Raw genomic sequence first — 15,934 nt, 5'->3', positions numbered from 1 at the left:
GAGAGAGATTTGAAAATCTGGCACGTTTAATGAAAACAAAAGGCAGATTTAAAAATAAAACCTGCAATAAGTTTAGAGGAATAAGAGAGGCCAGGTAGTTTGGGTTTTTAATTGCTTCAAGTTTGACGCAGGTACCAATCAATCTTGCAAACAAGATCTAATGGTCTTAACAGCATTAATGTTGAGATATTTCTATTAGTGGACTTCAAAGCTTTGACATAGCTACAAACGAGGGCTCAGTCATTTAAGACTGATGTGCACAAATGTCTTCAAGGATGGCAAATTGCCAGAAATCTGTCCCAGATATTTGGGGTAGAGATAAATTTGAAAGATCTAGGAATGCTTATGGGGAGCCAGCACAGGAGAGGAATCAAGGCCAGCAAAGATCAACCATGATCATACGAATGGTGGGACAGGCTTGAAGGGTCTACTCCTGCTCTTTTTGAGTTCTGATGAATGGCAAAACATACTCAGGCCAAAATGGTATACTTCTAATCTCTAGGAATCAAATGATAAAGCACTTATTTCAGAGAGTTTTCACTAAAGATCTAATGAATTTAATGATTCACCCTACATTTGTTCCATTGCGGTTCTGAATTGTCTCGCTAGTTAGATGTAAATATGAAGTTTGAATGAACTACAAGCAAATTGTAATTGGCAAATAATACCAAGTACAATTCAAATCAGCTGTGGAATAAGTTAGTTTTGATAAGGCGTGGAAGATTGTCAAACTGGATCAAGTGATCATTGATCTTGATAACCCCAAACCTTGTTTTACTATTCAGAAATCTATTTTACTATTCAGAATTCATTGGGAGAATTAGGCAAGTAGGAGTAGAATAAGTGGCATCTGCAATCAACTAATCTAATATATCTAGTGTAGTATTGGTAACAGGTCTGACAAGTTATTGTATTGTTAAATACCAGAGATCAGCTCAAAGCTTCAAGTCTCAAGGGAAACACTCTGTAGATCTTTAAATAGTAATACCTAAATCAGAACATCGTCAACCTCTGAATGTAGTTTAAATTATACTAGTGCAGTACTGATTACTGTACCATTAAAAAAATATCAATGCCCCAATCTCCAGCCCTCAGTTTAATGTGAACACTTGTATGGCACTGTTTGAAGAAAAACAACATTCTCACAACCGTCCAAACGGTCTCGACCCATTCCTTCTCTTCAGAGATGCTTCCTGTCCCGCTGTTATTCAGTTTTTTGTCTATTCTCACTTGGATTTTGGGCGATGTTTGAACCAGTTGCCTCATTATTATTGTAACACTGCTCTGCAAAGTTGGCTCCCTTTTGACATTAGTAATTACTAGTCAAAAGTACAGGATGTTAAAAATACTATCTAAATGAAAGTTCGTCATTCTTCACAATTGATGATCTGATATCAGATCTCGCATGTACAGCATGTTTACACAGCCACTTGTTTAAACATGGAGGTATTTGCATCAGCTTTTGTAGTTGCAAGTTCAAAAGCTGACCCATTGATATTTTGCCTTGGTACCAATATTTCCAAAGCCCTGACAAAATTCTAAATTAAAAGGTGTATTGCAATTTGGGGGAAAAAATCAATTTAGATTAATTGGAAGACACTTAGACATTGAATTGATATTTTATTATCATTTTGAAAATCACCTTTGTGCTTTTCCCTTCCCTAAAACAACAAATTCCAGCAGTCATGGATCACATTACTGAACAATGCAAAGCAGAGCTTTACAGTGTAGTGAAGGGACAGTACATTAACTTGTGTTTGGGAGGTGGAGAAAAGATAGCATTTTAGCCACAGAACCCCCCCCCCAAAAAAAAAGGCACAAAAAAACACTACTTCCTGAACACTAGAGGCAACATCTCATCTGTACGGGTAATGGGGGCCTTCACGTCAAACTGGTAAGCAAATTTACAACTCCAAAGCACTCAGCCATCTTTTTGCACAAAGAAAGTTACCAAATTCAAGCCGGTATCCCCTATCCCCATCCAATCCAAGCAGTCTTTGTGGTCATCAGGGTCAACTAGTAGGGATAACTTCACATTGAAGACTTGGTTCCCAGCTTAATAGCAATAAACTGGATCCAATCCGACCTAGTTTTTCAACAAAAAGTTTACAGTGTTTTCTGCTATTTCTTGCTCCCAGCATTAAATCAAATCTAGTATATACACGACATTGCCAGTAGAGTTGCCTGCTTAATTACTACCTACTGGTCACTGTTCACAGGCCTGCTCAGGAACCATGTAGTGCATAGGAAATTAAAAAATATTCATGCTGCCAAGTTCCACAAAAAAAACTACAAAATTTCAGCAAAACTGGTGTACAAGTCATTGCATTCATCGTTCCAGCAGTTTTATGTACAGTTAGCCACTGCATATATGTACAGATGTGAGCAGTGTTATTTTACACAAGTTTCTGTACACAAGATCTATACAATTCTCCAGGTGGCCTACATGTGTAAAACCCCTCAAAACCCACTTTTTGCTGCTTTCAGAGTTCACTGGATTCTTAAAAGTATCCAATGTTCAAGACAAGCATTTGCCACAGATTAACTTTCTCCACCTATCTGACTGTTAGGATTTTGTTGTTCCCCAGGTGCTTATACTGCCAAGTAGCTTTTTTCCCCAGTCAAGGGATCAGGAAACACTGGGTAACAAACAAATCCACCCTCAGGGCCATCCCAATGTACTTTGATTCCGGCAGCTCATTCTTTAAACTGTACCATCTTTTTAAATATTTTACATTGTCACACTTCTACTGATGGAGTTCAAGTTCATCCACACTGATCACTTTGCTGGGCATAGAGGGCAATGGCTGTTGAAGGACATCACTGCCGAACCACTTGGAGAGATTGACAGGGGATCCACTTCTCTGATGGAGGGGCTGCAGTGTAGAATTCTGCTGGTTCAGATGTAGGTGGGCTCCAGGTCCTTGGCCACTTGTACTTGGTGACTGCAGCACTGAGATAAAGCAAAAATATTTGATATAAAATGCATCAAACTCAAGAGTCAGAGCTAATCATCCAGGTCAGTGTAGAGTATTCATTCCATCACTATGCCCGTATCTTGTAGCTGGTGGAATAGTTGCAGTTGTCAGGAACAATAAACCATCGTAGAAGACCCAATTGTTATAGGCACACATTACACAACTGATCCCTTTGTTGACATAAGGAACCAATGAGTCCTGCAAACACATCTAGGATACTGTTATCAAGGACCTAAAAATGGTAATGTGACTGATGTCAAGGATAGGGGTAGTTAGAATTGTGGAGACATTGGTTGGCACTGTGGGGATTTGTCTGGGCTCCATTGCATAACTAAGTTGCAAATGGAATTGAATAGCACAATAAGCAAATTTATCCAACTATGATAGAATGTTAAAGCAGCCACTGACAATAGCTGGGCCACAGACTATGCTCATGGAATTCTCAGCCCAGTTCCCATTTGTTTTATAATTTTGTCGAGTTGGATGGGAGGGAAGGAAGAGATACAAGGGCTGCTTTTCCCAATTTCAGCCTTTGTCTCAAGCTGGATCCAAACTGAGTTGGAAGTGAGAGTGCTCTCCTTGAGAGCAAGGCAGCTTGTGTGTGGCAGAGCATTGACAACAATTAAGTCAACAGAAATTAAGGGGAAAATGCTCTAGAAGTTGTGCTTTGCGAAGCAAAACGGTTGTTGGAGGTTGATCATCCAGACAACATAAAGTGCTGCTCCATCATGTATCTATTTCATAAGGACAGGATTCAGCTGTGCAAATTTCCCTTGGTTGGGTGGATTCCTGGCATATTGAAAGATCAAGAACCCAAAGCCAACACAAAGCTTATTTCTTCCGGTCCCACCTTCCCGTATGCTTGAGACATGGACAATCTCAACATTGAGTTTGATGTACCACCTTCTCAATCTTAAGCCATTGGGCAGGTACTCAGCATCCTCCATCTAACCGCACAAAACAGCACGCAGCAGACTACCCTCTGTGGCCAATAACAGAATCAAAATAACATTAAATCCCAGTCTGTGATGAGTTATAATGGAGTTCCTAGTTCCTGAATGGCAATCCAAAAATAAAAAAGCACATGATACTCCAGCTGACCAGTGGCAGAGTCTGTAGATCATGCCCAGGACCATATTTTGAGTTGAGGTGGAAGTTATCACTGTTCGAAGAGGGATTTGATGATGATTACAGAACAGCTGTTTACATAACCAGTTCTGAAGCTCCAGTCTACTGCAGCTGAAACTGCAGACGGCTGTCCCCAATTCCATTGGTCAAATCCCTTACACTTTGGTTCACTTCTTCACAACCATACCATTTCTGAGCAGCGTCTTATTCTCTAATCTAACAAAATGCTCTGCTGCCACCTTTCATGGCGCATAACATCATTCACTACTCCACAGTTTAGTACCCTTGCCTCCAAATAACAAATTTCCAGAATTACAAATTGTGGAATAGTCAGCAGCTGTTAATGTTTTTACTGACTCCAATCAACATTGCGTTAAAGATCAAAATGTTGTTAAGGTAGAAAGGGTGCTGAGGAGATCGAGTCAGTATGGGTAAGTTGGGCCCATTTCCACACTTTATGACTGTGTTTGATGCTGTATGTGCTTTTGACAACTGGAGCACAGCACAGCCCGTCTTTAACATGCATTGCAGGAGTCTTCATTGCAGTCAGTAAGAAATGGATGTATGTTTTTAAATTGTTGTTCCTGCATCGTGCCTACCAGCATTTATTTCACTCAATTACCTCTGAATTGAGGTAGTTAAAGAATCAATTGAACCATAAAGAACCATTGAACCACTGAACACTTTTTTGGATCAAAGGCCCAACTTGCTACGCATGGTAAATATTGTTAAGATTAGTGCACCATAGAACAGTGTAACACAAGAACATACCCTTCTGCCCAAAATGTCTGTGTTGAACATATGCCTAGTTAAACTAATCTTCAGCCTGCACATGATCCATATCTCTCCATACCCATCGAAAAGCCTCAAATACCACAATCAAATCTGCCTCCACATAACAGTGTGTTCCAGGTTCCTGCCACTCAGAGTAACAAACTGGCCTGCACATTTTTCAAACTTTGGCCCTCACAGCTTAAAGCTATGCTCTAGTCTTTGACATTTCCATCCTGAGAAACCGATTAACAGTCTACCTATAAATAACTCAATTTTACATACTTCTATCATGTCTCCCCTCAACCTCTGAAGCACCAGATCAATTGTTGCAGAATAGCTTCACCAGTACCATAGTTTCAGCTTAAAATGGTATGAATTATTTGAATTTAAATACCCTGCCATTTTAGTCAAAATCAAATTCCTCTGGGTCAAAGTTATAGGATTCTGGATTAGTAGCCAATAGTAATTACTACTTTTCACACCTTCCACGGTGGAGGGGCAAGTTGTCATGCACCACAATCAAATTGAAACAATATTCGCCTTCCTGCCAAGTCATAAGCTTCCAACAGCATCGGGGGAAAGCTGAATTTGCTGACAATGCTTGAACACTTGAAAGATTTGTCAAATGCAAATTGAACTTATTACCTTGTCTTATCATGGCCAGGTGCTGTAGAGGTGTTCCAGATGCCTGAATCTGTACTGCAGAGATTGCAGCTCGAGAGTTCAACAGAGGGAGTCCACTTGTTGGAAGAGGATAGAAAGTCTGCCCGAGGAGAGTTGGAGGGAGGCTCTGCAGATGTGACAGATCCATGCCTGACTGAAACATACCTGCCACAGAAAATTCAGGAGACAAATAGTTTATAGACCGTATATTTCTGAGCGGTTTGCAGTCCTTGTATATGGCACGATTTTCCGGAAACAAGGGTCTTTTCATAATGTTTTACAAAAGCAGAAATAATAAGCAGTATTCTGAAGGTTAGTCCTTTATTTGTTGACTGACTATTCAACCAGCTTAAAATGCACTGTTCTGGATTAATGGACAAATTCAAATGCAATTTTTTAAACTGATCTTCCATACTCCAAAGTAGTCAAACCAATCCCTAAATAGCAAGAAACCCTGAATATTCTGGAAGGGCCAGTTCTGAGAATTACAGCACAAATTAACAGAACAGAAACTCATCCACCAAGGATCAACATGCTCTGCAGTCTTGTGCTCACTCAGCTTCTCATTTCTGTAAGCTAGTGCGACTCTCTCTCTCTCTTCCCCCCCCCCCCCCCCCCCACCCCTCCACTATTGCTTCTCATTTCTGTAAACTAGTGCGACTCCCTCTCTCCCTCCCCCCACCATTGAAAAACATCTAGCTTGTGGTCAGATGTCATGCTATCAGCTTTGATGCTATGACAGCATTCTCCCAAGTCAGAAATCAATGGCGTTGCTTCTGAAGTGAGAGCAAAATCTTGATTGGCAGTTCCACACCGTATTGCGGGAAAGTAGTGCTGCTGGAAGCCCCAACATAATACAAGTATTTGGTAGCTGCACAACATGTTCAGAGGTTGTGAAAGGTACTCAAGAGCAATCTTTTTGAAATGCATCCTTACTCAAATTCTGACAGTTATGTAATTAGACATCTTATCCTGTGACATGCAATGTCAAACTGCATACAAAACTACACAACCTTGCAGTACGGAAGGAGTATTGACAGTCAATTTGGCCAAGTCATTAACTTTTCTAAAAGAGGTGGAAAGCTAAGTTATGTATAAAGTTTTTTCACAAGTTATGTACAAAGTTTTTTCACAAAATTAAATAACGTTAGTACAAAGTCCATTCCAGCTGCATCCTATCTATTCGCCAAACTATGTACTTTTAAAAAAACAAATAGAAAGAGCCAGTGGCAAGGTACTGGTTAGATTTTTGCTGCAGGCGAAGCACACACATGCTTGCAATCTTAGAGCGGCCCAGCTACAAGACTAAATTAAAATGCAGCTTCTGACTGCATGGATTTTCTTGGGCACAATGGTTTCCTCCCACATCCCAAAATATGTGCTGGTAAATTGTTAACTGTAAATTGCTTCTGCTGCAGGAAAATCAGGGTTGAGTTGATGGGCAGAAAAAAAGGATAGCATGCAAACAAAAGCTTATTACTGTACTTCAGTACAGATGACAAATTAAACAGAGATGCTGCCTGACCTGCTGAGTTTCTCCAGCACTGTCTTTTGATTGAGTTAGGATGGGTTCACCTTCTGGTTTACATTTGGGTCAATCGGATGACTCACTTTTAGATTCATATAAAGTATTTACTTCAACACAAAACAGAGCCAACCTGCTTCTATTAGAAACCAGTTCAAGACCATTTAAAAAAAATTCCATCTTTGGTCAGGCTGAAAGGTAAAGACAAAGTACTCCCTCGTCAACTTAAAACTACAGCCATGCTCCAAGGTTAAAATATTAAAGTGCTCTGCACTCACCTGCATGAAGCAATGCTGGTTGTAGCTGCTGAGGTGTAATGCCTTGTGCCAGCATCCTCTGAACTACCCCTGGAGGCAAGTGAGGGGGCGACTGACGCACAAGGGGTACATGTGACACAAGGGATAGAGGGCAAATAGGTCGATGAAAGGAAGACCCAGGAATAGGAGAGGCCCCCGAGGGAGTTTTCCTTCCTGTGGACCTGGGTCTATAATCTTGGTCTTTAGTGAATCGCATCTGGTTTAACTGAGGAGTTGTACATGCAGATCTATGATATGTTGACCGTGTCCCGCCAATGGGAGATGTCCCTCTGTTTGAGTTTTCCTGTTGAGAACCAGGTGACAAATTGCCTGCAAATGCAAAGATGAAGCTTACAATTTAACATTGCAGATATTTCTTTGGGTTTCTATATTATACATCACCAAGTCACAGAACAGTTACAGCATGGAAGCTGGCTACTCAGTCCATCAGGCACCCAGCAAATTCTTTACTTCTAGACACCAGTTTGACCATTAGTATTGAAACAATTTTCACAACATACTTGGCATTGCGCTCCAGATCTTGAGTATGGGTGTACAGAAAAGTTCAATGTCAATTTTGGTCCATTTTCCTCATTCCATGCGCCTTCTGCCAATGGAAATAGTTTCTTCATCTACTGTCTATAACCGTCACGATTTTCTAAATACATCAGCCTCTTTCCACAAACCACCGCAAATGAGAGGTGATGAATTTTGGTAGATGAAATGCAAGAGGAGTGTAATAGTAAATGGCATGATCCCTAGCAAGATTGATGTACATGGATCTTTGAGTGAAAGTCCAGAGCACCCCAAAAGCCTCAAAAGAGAACAGGTATAGGGTAGTAAAGGGGGCATATGGCATGTGTGCTAGTGGTCATGGAATAGAGTACAAAAATCAGAAAGTCATGCTGCACAAAACTTCAGTTAGGTCACATTTGCAACACTGTGTACCACTCCAGTTGCTGCATACAGGAAGAATGTTGAGGATTTGGGATAGGGTGCAGAGTTCACCAGGATGTTGCCTTGAATGGAGTGGACTATCTACAAGAGGTTGGACAAACATGGATTGTTTTTGCTGCGGCGTAGGAGGCAGAGGGACAACCTGAGAATTATACAAAAATAATGAGACAGTCACACCCTCATCTGGCTCCTACCTCCCATTTCACCAACTGGAATCTACATCTCCTTGACATTTTCATTCAAAAGCCTCAATTGCAGTTTTGCTTAGATATGAAATGTTTTCCCAAATGCAATACAACACAAATGAAGCAATGTTAGTATGTAGTGACTTTGGCAGTGTAAAAATTATGCTCAAGAGAAGGCTTGTAAGCAACCTAATCAGCAAGTACACTAACTGGAGTTTCCACCTCTCCAGTTTGTATTCAGGAGATTGTGGTTAGGACAAAGATCATAATATTAATTGATAATGGCAAATAATTACACCATCTATACCTTCAATGAGGTCATGTCCATCCTCAACAAAGTCTTTCACTGGGTGGCTCTCTTTCCCATCTTTAGACTTATCCTTGCTTTCAAACATCTTTCGAATGACTGAGGTAGGAGTGAACGATGGAGAAAGCTTCATATGGGGAAGAGGAAAAACAGAATTACAACCTGGAAACATTTTGCTGCAGGAAATCACCCGGCCAGACAACATCTGTGGACAGACAACGCTTTGAGTTTGTACTCTTTCAGAGTTGAAGAGTTGTGACCCAAAATGCCATTTGTCCATTTCCTTCCAAAGATATTGGCATACATTTCTGTTACTGTTCATCTTGTACATGCCATAAGCTTCCTTTTACCCCTTTCCTGGCCTCCGTCACCAAACATTAATGTAGTCTCAGCTGAAACCATGTCAGACTCTCAATCCAAGTTTCTCTGATTTGGTACAAATTCTTTGGCTTAGTCAAGTCAAGTCAATTTTATTTGTATAGCACATTTAAAAACAACCCACGTTGACCAAAGTGCTGTACATCTGTTTAGGTACTAAGGAAAAAATGAAACATACAGTAGCACGCAAACATAACAGCACATACAAAACAGTTCACAGCGCCTCCTCAATGAGCCTCAAACGCTAGGGAGTAGAAATAGGTTTTGAGCCTGGACTTAAAGGAGTCGATGGAGGGGGCAGTTCTGATGGGGAGAGGGATGCTGTTCCACATTCTAGGAGCTGCAACCGCAAAAGCGCGGTCACCCCTGAGCTTAAGCCTAGACCGCGGGATAGTGAGTAGCCCCAGTCGGCCGACCTGAGGGACCTGGAGTTAGAGGTGGGTTAGAAGATTTTTGATGTAGGGGGGGGGAAATGTCCATTTAGGGCTTTATATGTGAATAGGAGGAGCTTGAAGTTGATTCTGTACCGTACAGGGAGCCAGTGGAGAGAGGCCAGAATCGGCGTGATGTGGTCCCTTTTACGGGTACCCGTCAGGAGTCTCGCTGCGGCGTTTTGGACCAGTTGTAGGCGGGACAGGGAAGATTGGCTGATCCCAGTGTATAGGGAGTTGCAGTAGTCTAGGCGGGAGGAAATGAAAGCGTGAATGATTTTTTCAGTGTCATCGAATTGGAGGAAAGGTTTGATTTTAGCTATGGTACGAAGTTGGAAGAAGCTGGCTTTTACCACAGCGTTGACTTGCTTGTCAAATTTTAATGCAGAGTCAAATATCACGCCGAGGTTTTTGACATGCGGTTTGACTAGGCAGGATAGGCTTCCAAAACTGCCTGTTATCAATTTGATGGAGTCGGGGGGGCCGAATAGGATGACCTCAGACTTGCTCTCGTTTAATTGGAGGAAGTTCTGTGCCATCCAACATTTTATGTCCTCAAGGCAGTGTAAGAGGCTGTTTAAATTTGACTGGTTGTTGGGTTTCAGGGGGAGGTAACGCTGAGTGTCATCGGCATAGCAGTGGAAAGAAATGGCGTGCCTTTGAATGATTTGGCCAAGGGGGAGCATGTATAGAGAGAAGAGAATGGGGCCTAGGATGGAGCCTTGTGGACCTCCGCAGGAGAGGCTAGCTGGAGCAGAGGAATAACTGCCTATGTTGATGGCGAAACTCCTATCTTTGAGGTAGGAAACGAACCAGCTCAAGGCAGTGCCATCAATGCCAATCGCGTACCGGAGACGGTCAATAAGGATGGTGTGGTCCACTGTATAGAACGCTGCGCTGAGGTCGAGAAGCAGGATTGCACAGTCGCCGGTGTCGATGGCAAGAAGCAGGTCGTTGTGTACCTTCAACAAGGCAGACTCTGTGCTGTGGTGGGCTCTGAAACCTGACTGGAAACTTTCCAGGATGGTGTTTTGGTGTAGGTAGGGCACTAATTGGTTTAGAATTGCCTTTTCAAGGACTTTTGACAGGAACGGCAGTTTGGAAATGGGTCTGTAGTTGCTAGGCAAGGTGGGGTCTAGGTTAGGTTTTTTCAGTAGGGACTGGACCACCACGTGCTTGAAACAGGTTGGAACAGTGCCAGTGGCCAGAGAACTGTTGATAATAGAGAGGATGCTGTTGATAATAGAGTCATAGAGTCAGAGTGATATAGTGTGGAAACAGGCCCTTCGGCCCAACTTGCCCACACCGGCCAACATGTCCCAGCTACACTAGTCCCACCTGCCTGCGTTTGGTCCATATCCCTCCAAACCCGTCCTATCCATGTACCAAGCTAACTGTTTCTTAAACGTTGGGATAGTCAGGGTAGATGTTGCATTTGATGTACTTCATTTGATAGCAAATGCTGGAAGCAGTGGAAAATTCCGCTGCGTTCATTTGGCAAAAATATTGCCAAGGTCAGAAATCTTGACTTTTGTGCACTAATGTTCAGTGTGGGATTTTAACTCAAATTTGACAAAAGCAATAGTTTTTGTCTGTCTGCCATCTTATAAAATAATTCAGTGGACTTTCCACACTCCCCACGAATCTACACCGGCATAGTGGTAGAGTTGCTGCCCACAGCGCCAGAGTCCTGGGTTCAATCCTGACTACAAATGCTGTTTGTACGGAGTTTGCACGCTCTCTCTCTGACCACATAGATTTTCTATAAGTGCTCTGGTTTCCTCCCACATTCCAAAGATGTGCAAGTTTGTAGGTAGTCAGCATGGACACGGTGCGCCGAAGGACTTGTTTCCACACTATCTGTAAACAGTTCTAATTTTTCTGATCTAGTTTATCCATCTATGCACTTCCATCCATTCCTGAATTCCACTATGAAGAGACAATGATAAAACGCTTACCATATTTGTAAACGAGGAGGCCTGCGACGGTGATGTTGCATTCAATCGGTGCTGACTGGCTGGTCCAGGTGACCTAATTCGCTGCTGCCTAAAAGAGAGAGATTATTAGAGAATAGAACACATTTCTGCTTGGTATTTATTCACAAAATGCTGGAGTAACTCAGCAAGTCAGGCAGCATCTCAGGAGAGAAGGAATGGGTGACGTTTCGGGTCGAGACCCTTCTTCAGACTGATGTCAGGGGGGCAGGACAAAGGAAGGATATAAGTGGAGACAGGAAGATAGAGGGAGAACTGGTACGGGGAAGGGGAAGAGAGGGGCAGAGGAACTATCTAAAGTTGGAGAAGTCAATGTTCATACCGCTGGGCTGCAAGCTGCCCAAGCGAAATATTTCTGCTTGGAACAGGTCAGGAATACATCAGGTCCAAGACCAAGTAGATCACTGAATTATAGAACATGGGAGTATTAAAATTGAAACCTGCCTCCTGTTCAAAGTTACCAATTACATTGCACTGTTCCTTCCAAAGCTCTGCAAAAAAATCCTTCAATTTAGAGTTACCTTCAGAGATTTCCATAGATTACTTCCCCGAGTTGTAAACAGTTTCTACATAAAAAGTCCCATATAGTAAAATCTTCAGGTTACCTGTACATTTACTGTAAATAAAAACAGGACTGGAGTAACTCAGGGGGCAGGCAGCATCCTAGGCCCACTGAGTTACTCCAGCACTGTCTTTCGTAAACCATCAGCAGTTCCTAGTTTCTACATTTACTGTAAATATCTCAGCTTTAAAATCCACATTTTTAAATGTATTCATATTTAAGTTATTGTACAAATTCTAACTCGAGTTGGTAAATCAGAATAAAGTTGCAATTGTGCAATTTATTGAATTCTCTATATTTCTCCAGCACAGCTGCATTCTAGCATTCATACCTGACACTATAGCCATCCCTGTTGTGCTCATGATGTATTTTTCCATATCCAGGTTGGTAAACATCCCCGCCAGGCATGTGTAGGTCTTGGGCAAAGGGAAGACGTTCCATGGCTCCGTGTCGCATATCCAGTTGAGGTGGACTATTAGTCTATTATTAGGGACAGAATCAGTAGTAGCTGTTGACTCACAATTTGTACCTGCTGTGACTTTACCCATTTATCAAATTATTTCCGCATAAAGTCTGTTTATCCTTCAGCTTTCTGTAGAAAGTTTAAATACCTTGTTACCAAATCAAACGAACAGTGGGGAGCAATCCATGTGGCTTTAGTCCTGCAGCACACCAAATCCACACCAATCAAGCACTACCTACACTAATCCCATTTTATTCTCCCCAGCTTCCCATCCACTTCCTCCAGATTCTATGGCTGAAGTAAGCACAGAGTGCAAATTGCAGAATGGCCAATTAACCTGTCAATACGCAGAAAAAATACAACGTGGGAAGAAACTAGAGCATACAAGAAAACACAATATGCAGTCACACGAGAACATGCAAAGATCGCGGCAGATTGGATGGAACCCAGATCACTGGAGCAGAGGCAGCAGTTCCACAAGCTAAGACTCAACCACACAACTACAGAAAAAGAGACTGCAAGTATCTAACCTTTGACAATTATATGGATTGAAAGACTGGTGTGTTGACTGCTGCTCATCCCAGCGAGAGTTCTCAAGCTGAAAATTAATTCTTTGCTCTTACTACCCTGTATCCATTAACCAATCCTCAGTCGACACCAGATAGACAAAATGCTGGAGTAACTCAGCAGGACAGGCAGCATCTCTGGTCAAAATGCAAAGTGAAGCAACCGGATTCGTCTCTCAGTTAGCATGAGTGCAACTTGTTGCCCAACGACTAATCTTTGTCACAACTTTGTCCTTAAGGGGTTCAACTAGTACTTGGAATTAGTCTAAAAAAATTCATCCATAAGCCACAATGAATACAAAAAATGACCAACTTCATTTTGTTCCAGGATCTAATTACGAACGAGAAAATACTTTAGAAACTTTTACCATATTCCAGCAATATATTGAACAATTGAAAACAAGCAGTAATTTTATTTTTGATATAAGATTTCAACCTACCCGTGGAATAGGAGACACATTTTTGGACAATGGCAGTCCTTGGTAGTGATCTTGAATGTGGGTAGAATTTTGGGTATAACCTAGAGAGAAGAATGGGACAAGTTTACCCGGCTGACAGAGGGAAGATGTCGTGCAAACAATTTTTTACCGCAACAACCGAAAAGAACTTAAAGTCAAAGTTTGACCCATATCTATAAAATGCCTTCAGGCCGCCAAACCACTTTCCAATGAGCAAAAGCCATAGATGCCTACAACTTTCTTCTGTCAGAGCACATTGCTTTTTTGGCAATCTTCACTCCACTTCATATTTGTGCTAAATGATTGACCTATTATGCCATTTCCAGCTTGGTCTGCCACCACATAACAATTATAAGTGATTTTTAAAATCACTGAAGTGACTACCTCTCACCTTTCTATCAGTGGGTGTGTGGGGGGAGGTAATAACTAAATGAAAAGTTGTATTTTTAAAGGTAACTGGTTAATTGTAGATGTGCTGATTAGAACAGCAGGCAAGCTTTGATAATTTAAATGCAGCAAATGAGAAGTGAAAAGAAATAATAGTAGATTTGGGGAATTTGCATGCTCGAATGGATACATAAAATTTAAATAAAGCTTACCAAGATTCAGAATACTACTAAAAGGGCCTTGTCTATCAGATTGTCATTTTAGTTATGTTGAAGCACAAGCGAGATTTGACAGATCTTACCAGAGGCCGATTTTATGCTCACCAATAGGAGACTTGACTCTGAAGAACTCCGATGGGGAAGGTTGCTGGAATGTTGGTATGGGGGATGAATGGCCTTGCTGATTTATGACTGGTGTATGATGATTCTGGCTGCCAAGCAGGTCACCTAGAATATCTGGGGATGGAGGCCCCATTACAGGGGGTGGTAGAATTTCCTGTACAAAAATTCACAATTTGAACCAAACAGTTACATCACAAAATGCTTAAAATTAAGCCACGCACAGAAAACAAGTATTGAAGCTTTCAAAAGTGAAGAACCAAGTTTGCCAGAAGTCAGATCCCAAAAATGTTGTAGCCACAGTGATAGTTGAGAATGGTTATAATCCAGGCCAAATATACGTGTACTGAACTTCCCAAATTTACAGCAAAGGTTTAGTATTCTGGACAAAGTTAAAACATGACAGAACTTGGTGCTCAAATTGATTTAAAAACCAATTGAAGTACTGCAAAAGCATTAAAAAAAATCTGCAAATTGCTCAGTGGTGCCATGCATTACAAGTGTGAAGAACAAGTTCACTTGCCCTTCCACACACTGTTACCACTGATGTTGCCAGTCAGACATCATCCTGCTTTTGGATATACAACTGTATTTTATCATCAATGGATCATTCCGCTCTCAGCCCACCCCAGCTCAAAATTAAGTACTTTGAATACCATGGTTCAAAGTACATTCTGGCCAGATTGCCATTGCTTCCTAGGTTATGGCAGCTAATGTGTAGGAAAGAACTGCAGATGCTGGTTAAAATCAAAGATAGACACAAAATGTTGGAGTAACTCAGTGGGACCCGAAACGTCACCCATTCCTTCGCTTCAGAGATGCTGCCTGTCCTGCTGAGTTACTCCAGCATTTTGTGTCTACCTAGGAAGCAATGCAAGGACAGTCAGATCTCAATATGCTGCCCTTCCACCTCATCAAGAAACCAGATCAATGTCTCATGGAAAATTAATACAAAAAAAGCACAAAGTAAAATCACAATTGATACAACCCAATAAGAGGCTCCAAGTATGCACTGAGCAAAAAATAGCCAAGGAATATTCAATATTGTCCAATTCAGATCGCAAATACTCCTTCGATTTCAAATGCAATTCTTGCAAATGTTGGATTCAGTGAAATAAAAAAATTACCCTCTGGAGACTATGGCCAAGACATTAGTTGCACAAGTCATTACATGCATTAGCAAGTGAGACAAGTTCTACTTTGGAACAGTTAATTCTCAATGTGTACTGATTCTATTGGAATTTATGCAGTCCTATTGAACATAGGGGTGTCCTAGATGTGGAAAACAGATACTAAGGAGGGGCACCTACAGGCTGGATCAGAAGCAATTAGGAGAGAAAACTCAAATGTGCTTGGTTTAAAGGAACATGATGTTAGGAGTTTACAAAGTCTTAAGCAAATTCACTGAACACTTATGAAGTGTCTTTCTGGAGGAAATATTTACAGCATGACAGGGACTATTAGTCATACAGCATGAAAGCTTTAGACCATACCGTCCATGCCAACTTTCAACCCATTTATAATGAGTGCATGTTAATCCATTT

The 15,934-nt window shown here is 41.5% G+C and overlaps 1 protein-coding gene across 2 annotated transcripts in view; it reads right to left on the bottom strand.

Moving 5' to 3' along the window:
* Positions 1-850: 850 nt before the first annotated feature.
* eif4enif1 (eukaryotic translation initiation factor 4E nuclear import factor 1) overlaps positions 851-15,934 on the bottom strand; it is a 45,899-nt gene continuing 30,815 nt past the window's right edge. The window contains exons 8-15 of one of the 2 annotated variants that reach the window (XM_078421317.1): positions 14,376-14,547; positions 13,648-13,727; positions 12,510-12,658; positions 11,581-11,668; positions 8,814-8,940; positions 7,347-7,694; positions 5,526-5,708; positions 851-2,953 (exon numbers count right to left, since the gene is read on the bottom strand). In XM_078421317.1, coding sequence (XP_078277443.1) covers positions 2,748-2,953; positions 5,526-5,708; positions 7,347-7,694; positions 8,814-8,940; positions 11,581-11,668; positions 12,510-12,658; positions 13,648-13,727; positions 14,376-14,547 — 1,353 coding nt within the window. In that variant the 3' untranslated portion in view covers positions 851-2,747. The remainder of the gene's footprint in view (positions 2,954-5,525; positions 5,709-7,346; positions 7,695-8,813; positions 8,941-11,580; positions 11,669-12,509; positions 12,659-13,647; positions 13,728-14,375; positions 14,548-15,934) is intronic. The other variant, XM_078421316.1, reaches the window with a different exon arrangement.

This window comes from Rhinoraja longicauda, chromosome 25 (assembly GCF_053455715.1).
Source record: "Rhinoraja longicauda isolate Sanriku21f chromosome 25, sRhiLon1.1, whole genome shotgun sequence".
Lineage (NCBI taxonomy): Eukaryota > Metazoa > Chordata > Chondrichthyes > Rajiformes > Arhynchobatidae > Rhinoraja > Rhinoraja longicauda.
Note: the sequence above shows the minus strand (reverse complement) of the source record. Positions and strands in the feature narration are given on the sequence as shown.